Source organism: Trichoderma citrinoviride, assembly GCF_003025115.1.
Source record: "Trichoderma citrinoviride strain TUCIM 6016 unplaced genomic scaffold BBK36scaffold_2, whole genome shotgun sequence".
In the NCBI taxonomy this organism is placed as follows: Eukaryota; Fungi; Ascomycota; class Sordariomycetes; order Hypocreales; family Hypocreaceae; genus Trichoderma; species Trichoderma citrinoviride.
The window spans coordinates 2,106,631-2,129,985 of record NW_020194710.1 but is presented as its reverse complement, the minus strand read 5'-3'; the positions used below and the strand labels follow the sequence as shown (position 1 = coordinate 2,129,985).

Here is a 23,355-nt window from a genome sequence, read left to right as displayed (position 1 = left end):
TCGACGGGTGGATCGCAAGTGGGCTCGTTCCCACCCCCTGGACTCGCCTGCGCTCCTTGACACCATCCGCAGAAGGTGCAAGAGGTGTCATGGTCTCGAGTGGACGCACACTTGTACGGATTCCGTACATGCTCCGTACGGTATCTACAGAGAGTACTGTACTTTACCTCATACGAAGCCTTCCTGCCAGCATGAGCACCGTTACCGGTAGTAGATGCACGCTTGCGGCTCCATGATCTTGCACCTGGGCAATCGTATTAGTATCCCATCCACCCCCCTTCCTGCAATAGCCCCCCTCTTCCCCTCTGCTTCCTCTGCTTCTGGAGGAACCTGAGCTTGGGGTGTCGCTTTCAAGTATACTCTCTTTGTTAGGGCCTATCAGGGTTGGACAATGATTCTCGAGCCTTTGAGCGTGAGTCGATTATCCGCTGGCTTTGCGTACCTACATATCTCCGACCTTGTTTTGACCTCTTCCTCCGACGTTCTGGAAGAGCTGTAAACGCTGCAAAGAAAAAAGAGGAATCAAAGGGAAAGCTAATCAGTGGGCACCAGTTGCCGTTCGCTTCTTCTTCTGCTCTTTGACCCCCCTCCCGCCATTACAGGAAGGGAAGCCGATCGCTTTTTCCATTTATATCTGGTTTACCAGGCATTGCCTGCCGCTGTCGCCCGATAGTCGGCATTGCTCCTGTGCTGGCAAGAACAATCTCACCTGGACACCGTCAACCTCAAGCATCGAGTGGCCAATTCAAAACGTGATTGAGGAGAGGACATCCTGAGGCAACGGGGATATCCGCACGCTCGCTTTCCTGGAACCAAAACAAGAGGATCAGACATATTACATCGATTCGTCCGAATGGTCTTGTGATTCCGGCATGTCTATGCCTTGCCCTACTGGACCTTGACTTGGAAGCCTGCCTCCCAATCGCTGGAAGAACGACACGATCAGACAGCATGGCTTCGTCTTTGCCTCATTCAACCGTCACCATCATCTTGGCCACAGTCATTCCGGGCGTTTGTGTGATTCTTTTGGCTGCCTTCATCTACTACCGAGTCCAACGACGCAAAGCTCGATTTCGAAACCGGGGGATCACGCCGATTGATGATGAAGAAATTGAGTCGTGGAAGATTGACCGGAGACACACCGCTGGCAACGACGAGAAGCCATCACATCCTTCAGTCCATACTGAGTCAAAACGAGATCAACACGGCCACCATGCAAGCTCGTCCGTTGGTTCTGCCAAGTCACCCGCCGTCATTGTGTACCAGAACCGGGTTTCGGATGAGCAGCCTCCCTTTTCTCCCGTTCACGGCAAGTTGAGCATCGATGTCCCTGCGTCACCAGTCCTTGCTCGAGCGCCAAACTCTCGGCCAGGCCTCACGGACGAGACAGTCCGGGGTGATCAAGCCTACGTCAATATCAAGCGTGCTCCATCAGCACGTCTGTCCAAGACCAACCCTCCTCGCCATGCTCGGACCAAGAGCTCACGGAGCACGCGAAGCAGCTTTGGTTCGAACGTGAGGCGTGAACAATGGTACGGCCATTCTTCCGAGCAAAACTCTCCACGGCCATCCGCCGATACCTTCACCAAGTCAGGACCGCCGTCAGCCCGCAGGGCAACCATATCGACACCAGGAAGCCATGACACGCTCAGCTCTCGAGATGACTTCCCATTGACTGGTCTCTCGCCACGACCGGCGGTGCTCAGGGCAGAGATTGGACGCGCCATTGGCTGAATGGTCATGGCAAGTCACGGCCCATAGCTATTTGCTTCCATCACTCGGATGAGTGAAAGAATATACGTTTCGACAGTCAGGTGGAACACGGCAACGCTGACTGTCTACACACGCTTCTCGGGTGTACGAGATGTCGTCTGTGGATTACCACATTCACGGCGAACTACTTCTCACACACGTTTCTCTCCTTTTATTTGCTCTTCTTCACCATTGCGTACTTCTCTTCTACGATTTCACATACGCAGGTCTTATCACTCCTGCAGAGGATTCGTATGCCGGGCACCTTTGTTCGCTTCATTGGTAGGCGACGACGAATGCGGGCTGAGCCTTTTTTGTTAGTATGATTGATTTGAGTAATGGATGACGGATATACCCAATGTTTTTTTTTCTTTCTTTTCTTTCATTCAACCATTTGCGGGCGTCTGACGCTGCCGTGGAGGATTTCTTTACATTTCCCAGCAGCTGGAAATAGTAGTTGATGGAGGAGGCGGAGCGGTATGAAAGCATGGAACACATGTTATGGCAGGGAATTGAGTTGAAGCAGAAGGGGCCTTGGGGAGAGGTCAGACATATAAAAGAATGCTATAGCTAAATTGACCACGCCCTAAGCAAAGACATAGTAGCTCTCTTGTTTCAACTCTCTCAGAGTGAGAATATAGGCCAAATGAGTCTCTTTTGAAGACGTGACGATGCTTGATTTCCAACCGAGCATTACGTACAAGGTACCGAAGTGAGCAGCAGAAGCAGACGGGCGGCTGCGGTACGGGGTACATGCAGCTCAACCACTTAACGCGCCACGGCGGGGGGGCCACAAACGCGTCTAAGCGTAGCTGGCGCTGTCCTTTCTTTTTCCTCTTCCTTCAGCCTCGCGGCATCTCAGCTATCAGACTACCGTATCGTAACTCCCAGCATTGACATTGAGCGCGGGCAATAGCTTTTCTACATATTCTTCGTCACAGCGGAAACCCGAGACAGAGGAAAGCATCGGTACACACGAACGGACCGCGGTTCTTTCATCTCACTTCAACGCTCTTGGCCTTTCATCTGAGGAGAAAAGGAAAAAAAAAAAAAAAGACTTACGACGAGAGTCTACGCATCGAGAAACGAGAAGCTGCCTCTTGGGTGGATCTTCTTCCACCGAACGTTTGGACGGTCTTTCCCACTGAGACGCCCTCATTGTGAAGGCTGGCTGCTTCTGGCCTTTGTGTGCCTTGTGCTTGAGAGGGTGTTTGCGTGTCGGTTTCATTCCTCGAGGCCGATTGAGGAGCTGAATATACCTTTCAGTCGGGGACTTGGATCTGGACATTTCTTGGTGCCCCCTTCACCTCTGTCACCACAGCTTTTCAGCACTGCTCAATTCTCGTCGTCCACGCCCACTGGCAGAGAAATTGAGCGTACATCGGTCCTCGCTTATCCCTATTTCCTCCCACCGGATATTCCTCACATCGGAGCTCTCCGGCTCAAGACAACATTCAATCAAAGAGACGCATTTTCCCTTCCGCCTGCTTACCCTCATCTTTCATCCAACCCCCCTCGGCTCGTTTCTCTCTTTTCCAAAAAGCGCAAAACATCTCGTTCTTAGAGTCTGCACACATACGGCATTCAATCTCTCCTCTGGAAGCAAAAAGTTAGCAAAAACAGAAACAATGCCGCCTCGAAAGTCCGACGTCCGGCCATCCACCCCCGTGGCCGCCGCTGCTGAAGAAGCCTCTCCTTCTTCTTCTTCTGCTGCTGCAAAGGCTGCCCAGACGCAGGATCATAAGCTGGATAAGAAGGATCATAAGGACAACAAAGAAAAGGACAAGGATAAGGGGAAGACGGAGGATGCTGTGACCATAGAGGTGAGGTTCCATCCTTTTTTACCCCCCCCTCTCCTCTCAGCTATTTCGTTTTATTTTTTTTCTGCGTATGCATCTACCGCCGGGGTGTTCCTTAACGCTTCACCCCCCTGGGTATATATCGCACTCTGAGCCGGGAATTGTCTTTTGTTTCTTGAATAATCTGCTTGCTACCTTTGCCCTTTACGCGACGAACTTGCCGACATAACATGCTCCAACGAGACAAGAGCAGTAAAGACTCAGAGCAATCCAATATCAAGACTAAGGCTGACTTTGCTTTTTTCACTCTCTCTCCCAGGACCTGAATCTCCCCAAGTCCATCATCACAAGACTGGCAAAAGGCATCCTGCCCCCCAACACGCAGATCCAAGGCAACGCCATTCTGGCCCTGAGCAAGAGCGCCACCGTCTTCATCAGCTATCTAGCTTCACAGTAAGTAACAGTCTCCTTCCGCCTCACCTAAACCCCCCAAAACTCTCTCAGAGGTTTTGTGCCTTGATTGCTGACGATCTATTGTTTTCGTCCCCGCACACAGCGCCAATGAAAACACTGTTGCTGCTGGCAAAAAGACGATTTTGCCCGCGGACGTCTTCAAGGCATTAGATGACACTGAGTTTTCATTCTTGAAAGGGCCCCTCGAGGCTGAATTTGCCAGTATGTCCCCCCCTTCAATGTCCCGTTTTCCACAATGAGAAGCATCATCCATCCCCTTCATCTATCCTATTCACAAGGACAACAACAACAACAACAACAAGATGCTGTTGCAAGTCTTTTCCATCATCTGCTCTTTTACATTTCCCCCAAAATACATCACCCCCCCTTACTGGCAATACTTTCTCTCTCTAACACACTTTCCCCCCCACCAGAATTCAACGCCATCCAGACCGAAAAACGCACCTCGTACCGCCAAAAAGTCCGCGCCTCCAAGCACGGCGGCCCCGGCGGCGGCGACGACACCGACATGGCCGACACGACCATGGCCTCGGAAGATGCATCCGCCTCCTCCTCCCACGGCGGCGGCCCGCGCGCCAAAAAGGCCCGCGTCGACCATGAAGACGAAGACGACGAGGAGATAGACGCCATTGTCAATGACGATGACGACGTAGTAGATGACGACGACGACGACGAGGAAGAGGAAGAGGAAGAGGAGGGTGATGAAGAAGAAGAGACACAGGAGGACGAGGAGGACGAGGCCGGAGACGGCGGCGAGGGCAGTAGTGATGAGACGCAGGATGCGCTGGAGGAGAGGAGGAGTAGGGAGGAGCCTGATGAGGCGCTGGAGGGGGATGAGAGTGATTAAGTTTTTCTTTTTGGTTCGATGGGGATTTGTCTGGAATGCCAACGAGGGGGGTAATGTAAAGTGAGTATGATGTTGGGGAAGATGGAAGCCCCTTTTTCGTAATCTTGTTTTTTTGCCTTTCAGAATGATGAGATCTTTGTCGAGCCGAGATATACCTGATGCCTTATACAACACTGGATTAGTTTCAAGACGAGTCGAATTTCCTACATCTCTCTGGGTGATTATATCGAACCCAAAGTCGGCCAGGTAGAATCAAGACGGGGCGGGTCAAGTCTCAATATGGTAAATACAGAGTAAACAATAGGACCACTGCTTATTTCACCCATCAGACCGCATCACTTCAGCTGCAGGGCTGTCGCTACGCAACACACCATGCATGACAGCAAATATGCCATTCAGGCAGCATTCACAGCCCCATCAATCATTACACCCTTCACACTGTCAAAAGAAGAGACAAAACGTCCAGAACAAAGAAAAATATACTCAATTTCTCTCATCAAAGGGGAGTGTGCTCAAACAACTAAACCAAACCAAAGTGGTATCAACAGCGAACGCGAAACATTGCATTCCCTCCGTCCTGCCGAAACATCAAGATTAGACGTGAAAGAGATGCCAAGCTAGGAGTTGACCTCCCATCGTGAGACCGTTACAAACAAAATAGACACAGCATGGTAAAGAGAATCCCCCTTGTCCAGACAGGGAAGGAAAAGTTTCCACCGTCTGGACACGTACAAAACCGTTCGGCCGTTAAGAATAAGGAAATAAGAATGCGAGAGAAGAAAAGAAAGTCGTCGGATGCTTTGCCATGGCCATTGCAGAAATGGAATGGATAGAACCAGAGAAACGTGAGACGCGGGATTACTTGTGTAACCACTGGCCTGAGAAGAGAAGTGAAGTCAAAGTCAAGTCAAAAGAAGAAAACGAAGGATAACTTTGAAGAAACTCGGGCAAAGACACGACGAAACAATGAAATACATCCTACCGACCTCCCTCCGACTCCTTTATCCTGCCTGAGCCAGATGCCGCGCATCTTGCAAAACGAGCCGCTGACTCAAGAAAGCAAAAAGCCGCTCCAACCAACCTGTATGCTTGGGGTATCTGGAATACTGCAGGGGCTCGGTCCCAGAAACGAAGAGAAAAATGGAAGAAAGGGTAAAGGAAAAGCAGAATGAAATGGTCCTCCAAACAAGAGCGTGCCGAATAAGAAACAGGGCAAACGGGTTGTAAGCATAGCGCACACGACAGTCTCGTACTTGGCCAATAACGACCATACCCGAACCCATCTCAGGGACTGGGACTTCTCGAGCTGTGCCACTACTGCTGCTGCTGAGGAGCCCACCACTGCTGAGACTGCGGGTGTTGGCCCGACCAGGCTTGCGAGGCCGACTGCGCGCCGGGCGTGGTCTGAGGCATGTATTGACGCGGCGTTTGGTCCGCGCCATACATGCCCTGGCTGGTGCTGTACTGCATGCTGCCCATGCCGGGGAACTGCATGCCTTGCTGCATCTGGCTGGCGCCGGTCTGGCGGAGGTGAGAGGCCGGAGACTGCGAGGGATGCGGGGCCTGCGGCTGCGTGGTGTAGCTGCTGTAGCTGGTCTGCGGCGTCTGGGGGCTTTGAGACCACATGGCTTGGCTTGGCTGTTGGTAGCTGTAGCCACCCGTTCCGGCGTTGAGGGCGCCGGTGGAGCCTGTAGAGGGTGTTGGTTCGCGGATGCTCAGCTTGGTTGAAGAAGGCAAAAGTGTCATACCTCTGATGGGAGCTTGACCGAGCGCGCTCTGCGCATTGATGGACTGCGAGTAGGGAGCCGCCGTCATCATCATCTGCGGGCTCTGCGACGAAACAACGCCGGGCTGGGCGATGCCGGCGGCAGTGGTGTGAGGCGAGTTCGACGGCCGGCTGGTGGGAATAGCCGAGTCGGTCGAGCCGGCGACGGGCTGGGTGAGGGAGGACTGCGCGGGTTGCTCGTGTGGCCGGCGCCAGATCCCCTGGAGGTAGTTGTCGCGCATCTCGCGCTGCTGGTTCACGGAACGGTTGAAGTCGGCGGCGTGGTGGGCCTGCGAGTGAAGTTCCACCAGAGGAGAAGGCCTGGTCTGGTCTTGATAAGGGGGTCCGGTGATCTCCTGTCGGGGCCCGCCCTTGACGATGCCGCCGTAGTCCCTGGATCTGTTGTCACTGAGGTCTGGTCCGACTGTTAATGCCGGCATTCTCGTTGCGCTTCCGGGTGCTCCCATCATACCTTGAACGAGGTGAGGCTGAGGCGCACCGGGGTACGGTCCAGGCGTGTTGTTATACACAATCTCCGTATGCGGGTTGCCCATGAGGACGCTGTTCTGCGCTGCCTCGGCGGCTTCTCTGGCCTTGGCGGCTCCGGGTCGTTTCTCGCCAGCGGGATCGGCTTCGGTGAAGCCTTGCTTCCGGGCCTTTGTCTCCCAGTAATCGTCTCGGACTCGGCGGCCGTTTTCGATGACGCGGCTTCCAAACTGCCGGAACATGGACCGGGCGGTAACAATGGCGATCTGCCTCGAGCGGTAGGAAAAGGGCAGTATCTCCTGCTGGACGAGGTCATCCTTTTCGGCCTGGCTGGCAATTATCTTGTATAGCGACCTGTTCTTGTTAAACAGGAGGTACGAGTCTCGGTAGCCGAGCACTCGTGCGCATTCCGTGGCCAGCATGAACAGCTTGTCGCCGCGGTTTGGAACCAGGAACGTGCGACACCGGTATTGGCGGCCGCCAAGGAGCTGACCGTTTGGCATCACCTTCTTCTCACCAAACTCGTCTGTCTCACGCGGTATGTATTCATCGCCCGATGGGTTGAGCTGATCGGTGGTATGATCTCGCACCGTAGGGAGCGCCTTGAGCGTCGTCTTGGCCGGCGTCGGCTTGGGGGGCAGTTGCGCCGGCGGGGCAGGGTAGGCTGGCGTCGTCTGGGTCGGCATCGCAGTGCTCTGAGATTGAGGCGCTTGCGGCGGCGGGATGGCTTGAGGCACGGCTCCGCCAGGCGCTTGCCCAGGGGCCTCGGAAATGCTTCCTGCCGTTCGAGCCTTCATTGGTCTTATTCGCTTGTGCTGGAAATAGCGATTTCCTAGAATGCGACAAGATGATAGTCAGCGCGCGGTTCTCTCCCAACATGCATGTTGAAACCGTCTGGTCTGGTCGCTTCATTCCCGTCTCTCGCCATTCCAGAAAGGCCATATTCTTGCGCATCGTCGCACGGAGCAGGATGTAACGTGTAAAGGATATCCGGAGGCCCTGTGGAACGCGGCGCAAGACTCCGAGCTACACAAGATCTATCGCCGACATACCGTCATCGCCAGGCCGGTGGGAGTCGACGGGATCCGGGGACCGATTACGCTTGACACCCCGAGGCGGCGCGCCGAGTAAGTCTATGATGGTCGGCGAGTCAGCATTATGAAGGCGCGAGAGAATAGAGCTGCAAACGGCGCGTGAGGCATTGTGAACTAAGAATGAAGAGGGGGGAGGCGGCGCGCAGAGTAAAGACAGGCTGTGTTATGAAGTTTTTTTCCCGTAATTTTTTTTATAGAGGCGGCGCGTTGAAGTAAAGATCTGGTGGGGGAGGGGGCCGACATAAGAAGCCCAGATGGAGGGGCAGCGACGTCGACAAGAGAATATATGACATGAGGAATGAACAACTTACCAGAGTTGAGGGCAGCGGGATTGATTGTCGCACCGTCGGCGCCTGTTGGTTGTGCGGAGTACATGACAAGAAGATCCAAGCCAGCAGTTACGGCGGTGGCGGCAGCAGCGATGGCGGCGACGTGTCGTGAAATAGTTGGGCTGGCGACGTTCCAAGGATGGACGAGGTGCAGACGAACAGGCCTGACGTGCAGATTTGGTATCCAAGGGGGCGCGGAAGGGTGTGGCAGGCAGTGGCCGGAGGCGAACCGAAGGAAACCAGCCGGATGGACAAGACGGACGGACAGCAGAGACGGGAGCAGAGCAGCGTGGTGTAGTGTAGCGCGAGTGCGGCGCAACAGGACCAGCTTCAACGAGGTCCAGCTCTAGGGAATGAATGGCTCGAGACAGGACGAGGCAGACAATGAACGGCCGGCCATGGCTGCGCAGAGGAAACGGGAATGATGCACCTTTCTTTTCTTCTTTTGCGATTCTTGGGATCGGGGAGGGGTGGAGGGGGAGCCGGTGGGCTGGATGGGGGGGCAGGCAAAAGGGAAAGGGTCTCTTCTCTCTCGTCTTCTTCCTTTTCTTCTTCTCGGATCTTTGTTACCTTATTATTGTCTGATGGTCCAACAAGCAGGTGGACGAGGGGCGCGACGCGTGTGCGACAGTAACGATGACGATCGCACTAGGTGGCAGTGAGGAAACACGAGCGGCGACCGACTTTTGTCTGGCGGCGTGCGCGTCTCTGCGAGTCTGCAAAGAGGCAATCGGCGATGGTTGGAAGCAGCGCGACTCGACTCGACCGTGGTGGAGCAGCTCTACTACTCAGCTCAGCTTCGACCAGCAGTAGCGTAGCGTAGCTGTAGGTATGTAGGGCAGCGCAGCACAGCACGGCACGGCACAGCGAGGCACGACACGACGCAGTAAACAAACACGACCAGAAGCGCAGTCGTTGGAGAGCTGGGGGACCTGGTGCCGGATGTGGGCGCGATGTCTGGCGGGAGGTTGTGTGCAAAAGAAGAGGGAGGGTGGTTTAGGGTGGTTATGGTGGTGGTGGTGTTGGAGGTGGAGATTGGATGGCAGAGGGGACGGGAGCTTTGTAATGGCCGGGCCAGGACAGTGGCAGGTAGGTATGTCGTACGTTAGCACGCCCTGCGCACGCTAGAGGTCGCAGAGGCTTGCAGAAGCACTTGATTTGACGGGCGGGGGGAGGGGAGGTCTGAAGGGAGGGAGAAGAGAGAAAGGCTGGGCCGGGCCAAGGGTGCGCGCTGTAGGTATTTGTGGGTGCGCGCATCGGGCGCTGCAAACGGATGGCGGCGAATCATGGTTGGCTGCAAAGACGCAGCGGCTGGAGACTTTTGTCGCCTTTGCTGCTGTTGGAGGGGGCGTGTGCGAGACAAGGCGTGCGAGGATGGATGTTCGAAGCAAGGGAGAGAGGTTGAGACAAGGCAGCCTGGTTGTGTCGTGAAGTCGCACAGGTAGATGCCAGGTACTCGCAGGTACGGGGTACTGCAAGCGGATAGAGAGCGAGCCCTGGAGACGACCGGCCAGAAGCCACAGTGGACGACGCTACAGGGGCAGTCGAGGGCGACGGGTCCCGGAGTCGGGGGCTTGTGCGATCCATGGCTGAGGTGGATGGATGGATTCGAGCAGCGTGCATGGAGCACTCAAAGCACTCAAAGCACCTGCAGTGGGCACCAAGTCTCGTTCGTCTCCACTGCATGGACGGAGCAGGGTCAAACGCGGAATGACAGCACAGATGCAGCAGAACGGCTGAAAAGCGACATGGATCGCAACGCTGCCGATTCATCACGTACTTGGAGCCCAGTTAGCAGATTGGTGGCCGCGCTACAAAAGCATGTACGAGGATGGAGTCCGAGTCGTCTCGTGCACTTCACTTCCAAGTATTGCAGGCATCAGGATGCATCAGAACCTGCGGCAGAGATCATGCCACGGGGTTTGTGGGAGGGGAAGCCGACAGATGGACGATTCGAATCCCGGTTGTTTCTTGCAAGCAAGCCAGGGGAGCAGAGGCACGAGGACCTGCTGCAGCTCAGCCGTGTGCAGAGTCAGTATCATACCTGTACTTCCTACAATCACTGTTAGCATTCGCATCAACAGGCGCATCCCTGCAACTCCCCGTGTGAGTGCGAGTATTGAGCGGCGATACCGGTACCATGCAAGCATGCGACGACATGCCCGATATGAAGTGTGCAGCAACGTAGTCGTTACGCTCGCGTCCAGGTTTGACTTGTGTCCAGTGTATTCCAACAGTTACAATATGTCTGGTGTCCTGGAATGTTTAGACAATGATAATATCCGGGCTGATGATAGCAAGAGTCGCAGCCGCAGTGGACGTATAAGCTGATAAGACGCATCAAGATGGACAGGGAGCTTCAGCCCGCTCCAGCCCGCTCCTCGACTTGACGCATTACCCACCCCGTTGGTCTGCTGCCGTCACTTCTGGCGCGGTCAACGGCTGCCCTGTTCGTTCTCCGCAAGGCGTGCGGTGAATCCCCTTGCTGCCAGGTGCTGTATCCCATGTCTGCACGAATCCTCGACAGGCACTGGCTGGCCCAATATGCAAGCAATGCTCTCGAACCCGGGGCTCCAAAGGCACCCCTGCTGGCTCGCTGTGGCACTCGGCAACAGTGCCTTGTTGGGAACTGCAGCTTCCGTTGATTGATCCTTCAGGTCAGCCTGTCTGCCCGCTCTGGTCTGCTCGTGGCATCTGTTTAATCAAAGTGAGTTTGGCCCGGTGGTCTACCTGCCCGAATCGACTGCTGGCCTACGCCTTGATACGGCGAGCCGCCTCGTCGAAAGCAGTCACTAGCGAGCTCTCCAGCTCCGCGTCGCTTAGTTTAGTGATGCTTGCGCGCGTGAAGAGCTGCAGCAGCTCGGTCCCAAGAACGACCGCGTCAAGGACTAGGAGGGCTAGCAGCAAAAGGCTCGGCTGCGGGCTGAAGCCAACACCGGGGCGAGCGAGGTTTAGCTCGGAACGAGGGCGTCAGAAAGGGACCCATGGATGATGAAATGAGACAGAAGAAGAAGAGCGGTAGAATGTCGAGAAGCCAAAGGCTGCGACAAGCCCGACATCAGAAGTGGACGGCAGGCCCATGGTCCGGACTGAAGTTGCATCGCACTCGAGCCAGAGCAGAGGCTAAAGCCGCAGTTGAACGCTCCTCGCGCTAAGGCCACCCCGGGTGCGTCTGTGCGTCTCCGCGCATCGAAGTGATCAGTCATTCCTGGCTCGTGTTGGCTTGCGCCCGGCCTGACGTTTTTATGGAGCGCGCGGTTCTATTTTCGAAAGCTGATGGGCCGTGCTGGTCATATTCTGAGAAACTCCCATGGAGTCATCTGGTCATGCGTGATGAAAAAAACAAATAAAAGGTTAAAGACGAAGAATTCACAGAGTTTGCCTCAGACAGTATCCGTGGCGAATCAGGTAAGAAGTCGCCCTGATCGTTCATGCCGGAGGTGATTCACATCTGCAAGTAGCATCTTGTATCAGCTCGTCCATCCCGCGCATATCTTCTCCGTGAGACAGTCTCGGAGTACGACCCAGATACAACTACTGCCGGCGACCTCCCTATTGCAGTGAGAACTCGACTCCCGTCCTCTTGCATGATTTGGCCGTCACAGCACTGGCTGGCATGTCTGCGCCGCTAGCTGGGCCAACGACGTCATATCGGGGTTCTGGCTGGCAGCCCGTCGGAAGCAGCAGTCAGTTCCCTCTCGGCTGCTAGTCCACATGGGGCAATAAATTGAATGCAGCCTGGCCGCCCATTGGCTGCTGCGTGGCTCCTGCATGGGCGCTGTTTGCACTAACATCCGCATTGGCCATGCGGCCGGATAGAGTTGGCCTGGAGGTGGAGCCTCGCTTTTGGCTGAATGGAGGCACCAGCGGGAGACGCGCAGAGGGGCGGAGGGGAAACCAGAGAGGTACTCGCATGTATCGCGAGTGTCTGCTCTACAAGATCTTGCATGGCCTTCCTTGCCCTGCCCTGCCTTGCCTTGCCTTGCCTTGGTGTCTCCGACGACTCTGAAGCCTCCATGCCTTTTTCCCCGAGAGGCTCACGTCTTACTGTCTACTATTGAATGTCTCACCCCAAGTTGGACAAGAATAGACCTGGGTAGCAGCGTAATCTGCTTTGTGATACCTTGGTTCGGGCCTTGTACGTCGCCTCGGACAATGACTGGACCCTTTTCATGTGTGGACGGGATGCAAATCAGTACAGGGAATCTCGAGTAGTTTCAGAGAATATCTCCAGCAAACATGGCAGGCAAACGACTATGTATCTACATACTAGACTAAGGAGGTAGGCAAAAGGCAAATCCAGTCACAGGCACCGTAGCACAATCAACTCTATCCATACAAGGAACATGTCCGAAGGCATATGAGATTGTCTCCTCTGATTCGCTGCCTTGCTTAGGACGTGATCCGTCTAGTGCCTCACGTCGACATGATATTTGATACAAGCGTATACCTGGAATTACGAGCACGGCAAGGGCCTGCGTCTGCATTCTGCAAGTACGAGCATCCCACGGCCCTGCCAGTCTGCTCATAAAGGCTGATATATACGAGTAATAATCGGTACTACTTCGTACCTACACTGGATCCCTTGAGACGGGCTGAGCCGCTCGTCGTCATCGCTGACAAGGCGTGGCCGAATAAGCCGGAGTTATATCCTGATCACACGTCTCTCTGTACACACGCTGATGCGTTTGTCCAAAGTTGGTACGGAGGATTACTCGTTCTGGGTAATCGGATCCCGTGCTGGAGGACTTCGAAGTTCAGGCCTGCATCTCCAGGTGCCCTGGGATCAGGGTATACTGAGCAGTAGTACTACCTGTAAGTGAGATCTGACCCATCCAAGGGTTTTTGATAAAGGGAACTTGAAGTGTACATGGAGTACGAAGTAAATGCATGTATTGGCACCAGGCAATGCCACGAGCGCCTTCCTCAACCCGGAGCTCAAACTACAGGCTTTCTCTACGTTTTGATGCAAGTGCAGGCCATGACTTGCCAGAGCTGGCAGGCACCTCGGCCACTATCAAAGGAAGGCGTCTCCCCGAATACACACTCAGGGTGCTGGCAAGACGCCAAGGTGCCTTAATGAGCAAAAGTGAAACCTTCAAATCAAGACACTTACTGTTGTCGTGCCAGAGAATAATGGCCTCAGGAGAGAGAAATAGTGCCTTGCCAACAACGACTTTATCCGCACCGGGCTTCTAATAACCCCAATCACAGCGCCACCGTCCACAGACCAACCGCCAAGCCCCCGAAGCCCCTTTGCGCCCATGGTTTAGAGTTTGCCGCCGCGGAGACCGAAAATTTCCTCAACAGGGCAGCAGGAGAGAGGCTTGCTCGTGCCGAAATAAAGATACACATGGTGCTCCGATATGGCGTCGAAACAGAGTTGGTGCTCCTCCAGATCAACAGGAGTGGCCCCACCACAAATGCCTCAAGAGAACCATCAAAGAACGCCCAGCCATTCGCCATTCTGCGTTCCTGATCTGGCGCCGACCTCCTTCAGCCCCTGCGGTCCGGTCACCCCTCCCTCCTTCAGCTGCTTCCGCCCTGTGCAGCAGTCCAATCGCAGCAGCATACTAGTCAAAGCCGAGAAGTATTGCGAGCGGTGGCTGATGGGGAGGTTCACTCACAGCACGTTGCGACAATCTCGGGCGACGCCCTCTAGTTCAGCCAGAGGTGGGAATACGCCACAAGGTACTGGATGGGCCGCAAGACGCATGTCGAGATTCATCTCCCGATCCGAGTCACACGAAGCGGCGCTTGCCAGGCTGGGCCAATCCTGAAAGCTAAACCATCTCTGCCACCATCACCGCCTACCACCACCTGCTCGTGTATGAATGGCAATAAGACGCCATTGTCGGTAATACTGTACTACCTGCGCGACAATGCCTACGAGCTACAGCTTTGGCGTTGACTTTACGCAACATGGCCAGGCAGACCACGCTAAGAATCGCGCCTCTCTACCACTGGCCCCAGGCGTTCACAAGGTGATCACGTACATGGGGACCAGACCAGGGTCGTGGCTGCAAGGGTGGCGGCCTTTGCGTGGGTACGTCTGCTCTGAGTGTGTGGTGCGGGAACGATGCGATCGCGCTGACCCCAGACAAGCCAAAAAAGCCCTCCAAGGGCCGTCTCACAGCGCGACCAACAGCATCGGAAATGTTCGTCCCCCACTACCAGCACCCCCTGATGGCTGGCATTCCTTGGGTTACCTGGTACTCTCAGCACCTACCTCAGCATTTACCACCCTTCCCACGACGCACGAAGCACGCAGTCCCTGGGAAAAGCAGTCTTCTAGGCTTGCATCGAGTACCCGCAACCCGGTATCCGCAACGCTATACCATACCTACTAGGACTAGTATCGCTGCTCTACAGTATACATGCTCTCCTGCCCTGTTCGACTCCAAGTCTGGCGAGATCAACGGCCGCTTAGATTCTGCCCCTCGCACAGGTCTGTGGGCGCCACCATGTGCAGCTAAGATGCTACTCATGACCATCAACCGCTGCCGCGATCATTGCAGACGGTCTCGGCAACCTGTCTGATAACTTGAAATTGGACGCCTAGATTCCTCTTTTTCGCGGATGATATGCTCCGTTTTCGCACATATTACTCCGCCGCTGGCCTAAAGACGATATCTGCGGAGCTGTGGAGCAGGAGTCGTCTGCTGATAGTACGAGTCGTAGTATCGACTAATCCACCGCTCGAAGCATTCTCCACCTATCCGCGGATAGCGTCAGTGACGACAACTCCTACATGCTTACGAAGTACAGCTGCTGCTTCGACGAGTTCGACACTGGCCTTGCTGCCGACTTGGACGGGGGTAAACCACTTCGTACACGCCTGATGTGCGAAGTAGTGATGTCAGGAAGGCATATTACCGAGTTTGAGGCAGTAGCTGGGCTTTTGGTCTGGCCGAGCGCTAGGCACTTTCACTGGTCCTTACATGCATATACATGGCCAGCTTCTTTTGCAACAGATCAGGGCCCCATTCCATCGCCCCCACCATCAGCATCTTCCCGCCGGCTCTAGCGCTGCTCCAACGGCCACTACCATCTCACACTACATAGTATTGTGCGAAGCAACACTTCTTGCATCAAAGCTGCCGCGGGAGGTATCTTGCGGTATGCTGGCTGTGGGGATATTGACGCTTGACGTACGAGTACGTACGTCAGTGAGGATTGGGACCATCGACAGTCTGCATGTTCTCCCCGTTGTCCGAGAAAAAGTCGCTGTTTCTGGCCCATGGTATTAGGGCACTTATACCGGGATCACCTTCAACATGAATGCGTACGAAGTAGTACCCAGAGCGTCAAATCCGTCGACGAACTCCGCTCCCACTGTTGACCCGCACGGAACGAGACTGCACGCGCAAAGCGGTGACGAGCCTGTACTAGTATCTGGCTTCTCTGTGTATCAAGGTTCCAATCCCACGGGAGAAGTGTAGCTTTCTGTTGGATGGATGCTACTGCGATCTTGGTTGCCGCTGGAGGAGGGATGCCTTGCTTCATGCCCCATGCGCTAGGTTGTTCATGCGTCATACTGCTCGTGGTCCCTACCTTACCCACGAAAATGGGCTCAGTCTACTCCTTATCAAAGGGGCCTATCTGGCTTTCAGGGTCTCTTCGCGATGCGCCGCTTATACAGTAGTGTCGCCCTCCAAGTGTGGCATCCCGCTCGATCCCTCTCCGCAGATATTATAAGCCGTCCACTATATCGTCAACAGCAATCCAAGTCTATCGAGTCATGCCAAGCTGCATATCAACACCTCCCAACTCCTTCGAGGCGCGAGCATCTTACATTTACGTGCGACGTACAGACTAGTAGCCGGGCTCGAATCTTTACCCGGTGCGGTTACGCCCAGCATGCACAGTCGTGGGACAAGGAAAAGGTCGTGCAATGCAGCCAAGGATGTCGGGATATGCCACCCCACAATCACCAAAGGATATCATGGCCTGAATCTCACGAGCACATGTCACGCCTCTGTTCCTCGCAACTGTGGCACCAAGACTACACTAGCCTGAGATGTGTCGTACCTCCCCCCCTCCGATGTGAATGGTGGCTCGTGGGCTTTCGTACTTCGTGGCCACCATCAACATTCCTTTCTCAGAAAGCCAGGGGTAACACTACGGATCTAAAGTGACGCACAACACCAGGACAAATCCCAATCTGCGATTGCCGGTGCCTCCAGATCGTTACCTCAATGAAGCCCTGAAGGGGATAGAGAGCGGTCTGGCGTCGGAGCTTTTTGATCTTATTGGCATTCTTATCCGCCCCCGCCTCTGCTAGCATTGTCTGCGAAGCAGAGCTCGTCCTCGTCGTTGTACCAGCCCTGCCGCTGCCCATAGCATGGACGGCTGATGCCTGTTGACGGCAACATGTCCAGAAGACGTCTCCGGCGAGCCCCTGCTCGGCAACTTGCCGCAACTGTTATCCGTCTTCTCGATGCGCCACCGTATTATCGACTACCTTCATTCAGTAGAAGTGTTATGGAAAGCATGCAAAATTGAACCCCAGAGGACATATCGAGCATCATGTGAGAACTCAAATTTGCGAAAGTCTGCAAGGCAGACGAGCCGGGGTGTGGCAGCTGTGGAATCCTGCTTTCGCATCCTGTTGACAGGCCTCTTGAGGAGAACAGAATGTTTTCAAGCACCGGCATACTTTCTGCCTTGCAATGCGATGCACGAATACGCTGCCACTTTGGATATTCCAGGCTGCCGACCATTGCCCCTCCCCCCGCTCCGTCCCCCCTGTGGATCGTGAATACTTGGATTTACACACGACTGCAGATCCTGTTCATGCTATTACTGCAGCCGCTTCACTTGGGACCAAAACAGATGAGCATCCCTCAAGGCCAAGGCAGTTGAAGACACCGTAGAATGGGGTGACTTGCACGGTATATGCTCCGTAGTCTGTACGAGTGACTACCATTACGTCTGTGGTTTGAAACCTGGCTATGCTCCATTCCCCCGCTGGCGAATCGTGTTGAAGCCCGGCTTCTGACCTGCTCGTGAAGCTGCGGGCCTGAACAATCCTTGCTGCTTCAAGCGTCGAATGCATCTTTCATAATACTACCCTATCTTCTCACGAGACTCTTGACATGAAGAAATAGCGCTGATTGAGTCCACCTCCAACAGCGTCAAGCCATGTGACGGCGGGTCAACAGGACGATTGCCAAGGCTAGGATGCATATCTGGGGGCATCAAAGGTTACCTAATGTAAGTCCTTGGGGCAGGCTTTCGTCTCTCAACGCCCGAGAGGGGGGTGTGTCGTTGGTCTTTGCGACAGGACGAAGCTTCTTGTTCTTCTGCCTTCTCGAACAGTGGCCATCATAGCCCCTGCTGTTGGCTGTGAGGTCGGCTGGCATGCAGTTCGAGGCGGTTCTCCTCAAGCAAAGCAGAGCAGAAAAACTCCGCTACCTTGGCCCATGCTGAGCAATACGGAAGTGCTACCAGTGGGATTATGTATATGCTGCCCCCCACCATAAGACGATCAAGTTCGTACAGCTTTTGGTCGACAGGCTCACAGCGCTTCCACCGCAGCATTAACGGGGAAACAGCCCGAAAAAGCCGAGCTGTTGGGCTCAAAGGCCCAAACTCGCGAGCCCATCATCACGTCGGAGTTCTCGACGGGAGAAGAAGAAAGGGCTCTTTGACACGGACGCCGGCATGCCTTTAATATAATGATTTGGGCCCTCAGACGTGTAAACACGATATCTATCCTGTTGCCCGCTCATATTCGTTTGCCAGGAGACCAGACCGGAGTTGGTTGCACGTTTCTGGTCTCAGCAGCGCAGGCCCTGATTATTGCATCTCGGCGCACAACAGGCCGATGTCGCGATATGCTTCTGATGCCTCTACAACGGCGATGTATAGGCCAGCAACGTTTCTTTGAAACCTCATAGATCCACAGAAGAGCATTTTATCGCGCCGAATGGATCAGTCGAGAACGTCGGCGGGTGTTGCGCTGCGGTCTTGGATGATGAAAGCGTGCATGAGAAAGATGGTCATCTGGCTCTGCTAGTCAAAGTCAAAGACACACACATACTCCTTGCCCCATCTTATGGGGGTACGAGGCGAGGCGAAGGCCTCTTGCTTGCTGTTCAGCTGGCCTGGGATTTACCGCCAGTAACCATTGATTCTACCTTTGTTCAGACCTTCATGATACGATGATGACGACTGCGAGGATAACCATTACCGGAAGCAACAACGAGCTTGAAGGACACGTTGTAACCAGCACGCACCCCAGCACTGCTCCATGAGATGAGGGGATGGGGACACATACGAACCTAATAATTCAGCGCCCACTCCTTTTCTGTCAAGGATATGGCACGTCATGCTCCCCAGCTCATGTCGTACATCCAGAGCTGGAGGTATGCTGAGTGCCTGTACCCGCCATACCCAGCGAGCGGTGGAGATCTGTCTGGGTAGGATTGGCCAGACGGAAATTACCACAGACGCTGCTGCCATTATCAGCATGAACACGCCATGAGACGGGGCAAACGACCGGCGCACGGCTGCAGAGCCTCGAAATGGTGCATACCTGCAGTCATGGCAACAGCGTAGCCATGAGTCGTCCGCCTTGGAGCCATGACAATGTCATGTCCCACGAGCATGGAGTCCCCGTTTCCACAGCGGCGAATAAGGTCCCCATCTCGGGGCATCCAGAGTCATACAAATAAACAGCCCATATTCCAAGACGGTCCAGTCTTCCGAGTGTGGGTGTGCTTCCGAGGGGGGCACAGGGGAGCGAAGTCATCGAAAGGACTACATGGATCCTCCTGCAACAGGGTACGACCGCTGGTCAGTAAGAACACAGCATCCGGTAACATCGGGAACAAGGCCATGTGCCGAGTTGCGAGAGGAAGATGCTTCCCCCGCGTCTTCTGCTTGGTTGAGTCGGTCATGGTAAGTGGCGGTATAGACGTATGGTGGGCGAATGACTTGATTGGGGTTGGAGTTGCATTTGCGACGATCCTTGGCCCTCGTTCCCTGGATCAATGGTTGGCAGACGAAGGTCTCCTATTAGATGGTTAGATGGGTGTGTATGATGTCGCAGGTGGGAGGATCTCACAGGAGGGGATGAATCCATCCTGAGATTTCAGGTTGCTCTTGGTTCGAGTCCTCGGCATCTTCAGGTAGCGACAGGGCTGAATGTGGTGTACTTCATGTTCCGTAAGACGAAAAAGTCTCCCTTCAAGGCTGGAAGAAAGCATCTTCTCGAGCGAAGGGGTTGTATCTGGAGACCAATTCTCATGTCAGATGCGATCTTGGTGTCATTCTCGAGGCTCAGTGACCATATAGAGAGTCACGTGACTCGGTGTACAGAGTTACATCACGTGATACTAACCTCGCTCGAACTGGCTTCTGACAGACGGGCTGGAAACTGTCGAGTCAAGAGGAATATTTTGCTAATAGAGCTATATGTGAAGCACAATCTCGAAAGTACATGTATTATAGTAGCTTCTGTGGTGTCCCTTGATTGTTCTTGATAGAGGAATTCGATTCGAGGCTGGTTTGCGCGCTGTTGCTCTACGTATCGATAAGGCACCCCACTATCAAGCTGCAGATTCAAGGCGCCTAGCATCTCATTTTACATCAGCATTTTTCCGAGCAGGTGTGAGAACTTCACGCCGAACAAACAAGGAAACCCATCATGACGAGCCTCAAGAGAGCGCAGGGCTCAGACCAGCTGGCCCAGAACATCTCCAACAAGGTCTATGTCCGGTCGACGCGCAGCGGAAAGGTGCAGAAGATTGTCCGGGAGGTCTATCTGAGGACGGACATTCCATGCTCATCCAACCTGTGCAGGGCCTGCTTGAGCCAGGCACCCCGGAATGCGGTCAATCAAGGTGAGAAAAGCTTTGCTCATTATCATTTGCTTTGAGCTCTAGAGGTGAATGAGTGAGACTGACGGACTTTGATGGTAGCCTTACCGTTTGTTCTGTCGGCGAGACCGGCTGGGACAAAGTCGTACCCCCAGGGTCACTACTTGGTTCCCGATACCAACGCGCTGCTCAACGCCATGGACCTATTTGAGCAGAGCTCGTCATTCTACGACGTGATTATCTTGCAGACTGTCCTGGAGGAGCTCAAGAACCGCTCATTGCCGCTCTACAACCGCCTTGTCGGGCTGACAAAGAGCGAGGACAAGAGATTCTATGTCTTTTTCAACGAGTTCCGGCTGGAGACGTACGTCAACCGCGAAGCCGGCGAGACAGTCAACGACAGGAACGACCGCGCCGTGAGACAGGCTGTCAAGTGGTACGGGGAGCATCTTGCGCAGACCAAGGCGGCGCGAGTCCCGGCGGTGGTCATGCTGAGCGACGACCGGGAGAACCTCAGGAAAGCCCGGGAGCAGGGCCTGCACGCGTCTTCGCTCAGGGACTATGTTGGCGAGCTGGAAGACGGCGATAGGCTGCTGGACATGATTGCCGAGTCACAGCTTCAGGCACAGGGTGGCTTGAACAAGCCGACTTCTCAGCCCCTGTATCCGGAATACTACACTTCTTCGAGGATGATGACGGGGGTCAAGGCGGGCTTGCTGCATCAGGGCATCTTCAACGTGTCGCCGTACAACTATCTCGAGGGATCGATCAAGGTGCCTGCTTTCCCGAAGCCTTTGCTTATCCTGGGTCGCGAGAACATCAACCGGTCCATTGATGGCGACGTCGTCGTTGTCGAGCTGCTGCCGCAGGATCAATGGAAGTCACCGTCAACAAAGATCATCGAAGAAGAAGCCATCACGAAGGATGAAAACGCGGACACAGAGGAGCGCCAGGACTTCATTTCGGATAAAGAACGCAAGGCACTTCAGGAGGAGGTGAAGAGGACGCAAAGAGCCTCAGGAGAGAACCAACTACAGCCAACAGCCAAGGTTGTGGGCGTGGTGAAGCGTAACTGGCGGCAGTACGTCGGCCACATCGATCCGTCAACGGCCAGCAAGGCTCCGTCACAAGGCCGGAGACTCGACAGCGTCTTCCTCATCCCGATGGACAAGAAGATCCCCAAGATCCGTCTTCGTACCCGTCAAGTGTCCGAGCTTTTGGGCAAGAGACTCCTGGTTACTGTTGATTCTTGGGACAGAGACTCAAGACATCCCGTGGGGCATCTGGTTCGCTCACTGGGAGAGCTCGAGACGAAGGCGGCGGAGACGGAGGCGCTGCTCCTGGAATGGGATGTCCAGTACCGGCCCTTCCCCAAGACGGTGCTCGACTGCCTTCCCAAAGAGGGTCACGACTGGAGGGTGCCTGAGAGCAAAGAGGATCCTGGCTGGAGAGACCGAGAAGACCTTCGCGATCTTCTCATCTGCAGTATTGATCCTCCAGGTTGTCAAGATATCGACGATGCGCTTCACGCCAGGCTGCTGCCAAACGGCAACTACGAGGTCGGCGTCCACATTGCGGACGTATCACACTTCGTCAAGCCCGCCAACGCAATGGACACGGAGGCAAGCATTCGTGGTACCACCGTATACCTGGTTGACAAGCGCATAGATATGCTTCCGATGCTGCTGGGCACCGATCTCTGCTCTCTCAAGCCTTACGTCGAGCGCTTTGCGTTCACGGTCATCTGGGAGCTTGATGAGAATGCCGACATTGTGAACGTGCGCTTCACAAAGTCGGTGATCAAGTCCCGCGAGGCATTCAGCTACGAACAAGCACAGCTCCGCATCGACGACGCGTCGCAGCAGGACGACCTCACAAAGGGCATGCGGATGCTGCTCATGCTCTCAAAGAAGCTCAAGAAGAAGCGAATGGACGCCGGCGCTTTGAGCCTCTCTTCTCCCGAGATCAAGGTGCACATGGAGTCTGAGTCCTCGGACCCCATCGACGTCAAGACGAAGGAACTTCTCGACACCAACTCTCTGGTCGAAGAGTTCATGCTGTTCGCCAACGTCAGCGTCGCCGCCAAGATCTACGAGGCGTTCCCCCAGACGGCCATCCTGCGTCGCCACGCCGCCCCTCCCAAGACCAACTTTGACGAGCTGAGCGACCAGCTGCGCATCAAGCGCGGCCTGGAGCTGCGCACCGACTCCAGCAAGGCGCTGGCCGACTCCCTGGACAAGTGCGTTGACCCCAAGGAGCCCTTCTTCAACACGCTGGTGCGCATCATGGCCACGCGCTGCATGATGAGCGCAGAGTACTTCTGCTCCGGGACGCAGGCGTATCCCGAGTTCCGCCACTACGGTCTCGCCTCTGAGATTTACACGCACTTCACCTCTCCCATCCGTCGCTACGCAGATCTCCTCGCCCACAGACAGCTCGCCGCCGCCATCGGCTACGAAGCCGTCCACCCCTCCGTCCGCAGCCGGGGCCGCCTGGAGGCCGTCTGCAAGAACATCAACGTGCGCCACCGCAACGCGCAAATGGCCGGCCGCGCGAGCATAGCCTACTACGTCGGGCAGGCCCTCAAGGGCAAGGTCGCCGAGGAGGAGGCCTTTGTGATGAAGATCTTCAGCAACGGCTTCGTGGTGCTGGTGCCGCGGTTCGGCATCGAGGGGCTGATTCGGCTGCGCGACCTGGCCGACCCGGAGCCGGAGAGCGAGTACGACGCGGAGACGTACACGCTCACGACCAAGGGCGAGAGGAGCGTCAGGGTCGAGCTTTTCCAAAAGGTGGTCGTTAGGGTGCACGATGATAAGGATGAGAGGACGGGGAAGAGGGGTGTGAAGATGGAGCTGGTGAGTGCGTAAAGGGGGCTTTAGGGGGGTAGGGGGAGTGGTTATCAATTTTAATGGGAACGCAGTTTTGGGACCTTGTCGTGAGTTTTTATATAGACAACTACTTAGTGTGATATTGAAGAAGACGGA

The 23,355-nt window shown here is 54.9% G+C and overlaps 4 protein-coding genes across 4 annotated transcripts; 3 read left to right on the top strand and 1 right to left on the bottom strand.

The window, feature by feature from the left end:
- Positions 1-912: 912 nt before the first annotated feature.
- BBK36DRAFT_1188829 (hypothetical protein) lies at positions 913-1,734 on the top strand (the record flags this gene model as incomplete). Its single annotated transcript, XM_024896597.1, has 1 exon — positions 913-1,734. Exon 1 carries the CDS (start codon positions 952-954, stop codon positions 1,732-1,734), a length of 783 nt encoding a protein of 260 aa, XP_024753210.1. The 5' UTR covers positions 913-951.
- A 1,802-nt stretch (positions 1,735-3,536) lies between these two features.
- On the top strand, positions 3,537-4,872 carry BBK36DRAFT_1090330 (histone-fold-containing protein; the record flags this gene model as incomplete). The annotated part of the gene is made up of 4 exons (XM_024889015.1): positions 3,537-3,575; positions 3,871-4,004; positions 4,108-4,226; positions 4,439-4,872. Coding segments are annotated over 4 exons (726 nt in total), but the record flags the coding sequence as incomplete, so codon positions are not given.
- Positions 4,873-6,186: 1,314 nt separating this feature from the next.
- On the bottom strand, positions 6,187-8,592 carry BBK36DRAFT_1132915 (hypothetical protein; the record flags this gene model as incomplete). The annotated part of the gene is made up of 3 exons (XM_024892050.1): positions 6,187-7,955; positions 8,176-8,256; positions 8,529-8,592. The coding sequence occupies 3 exons, from the start codon at positions 8,590-8,592 to the stop codon at positions 6,187-6,189; spliced, it is 1,914 nt and encodes a 637-aa protein (XP_024753208.1).
- An 11,607-nt stretch (positions 8,593-20,199) lies between these two features.
- Positions 20,200-23,238, top strand: BBK36DRAFT_1111564 (RNB-domain-containing protein; the record flags this gene model as incomplete). Its single annotated transcript, XM_024889715.1, has 2 exons — positions 20,200-20,395; positions 20,474-23,238. The coding sequence occupies 2 exons, from the start codon at positions 20,200-20,202 to the stop codon at positions 23,236-23,238; spliced, it is 2,961 nt and encodes a 986-aa protein (XP_024753207.1).
- Between the last annotated feature and the right edge of the window lie 117 nt (positions 23,239-23,355).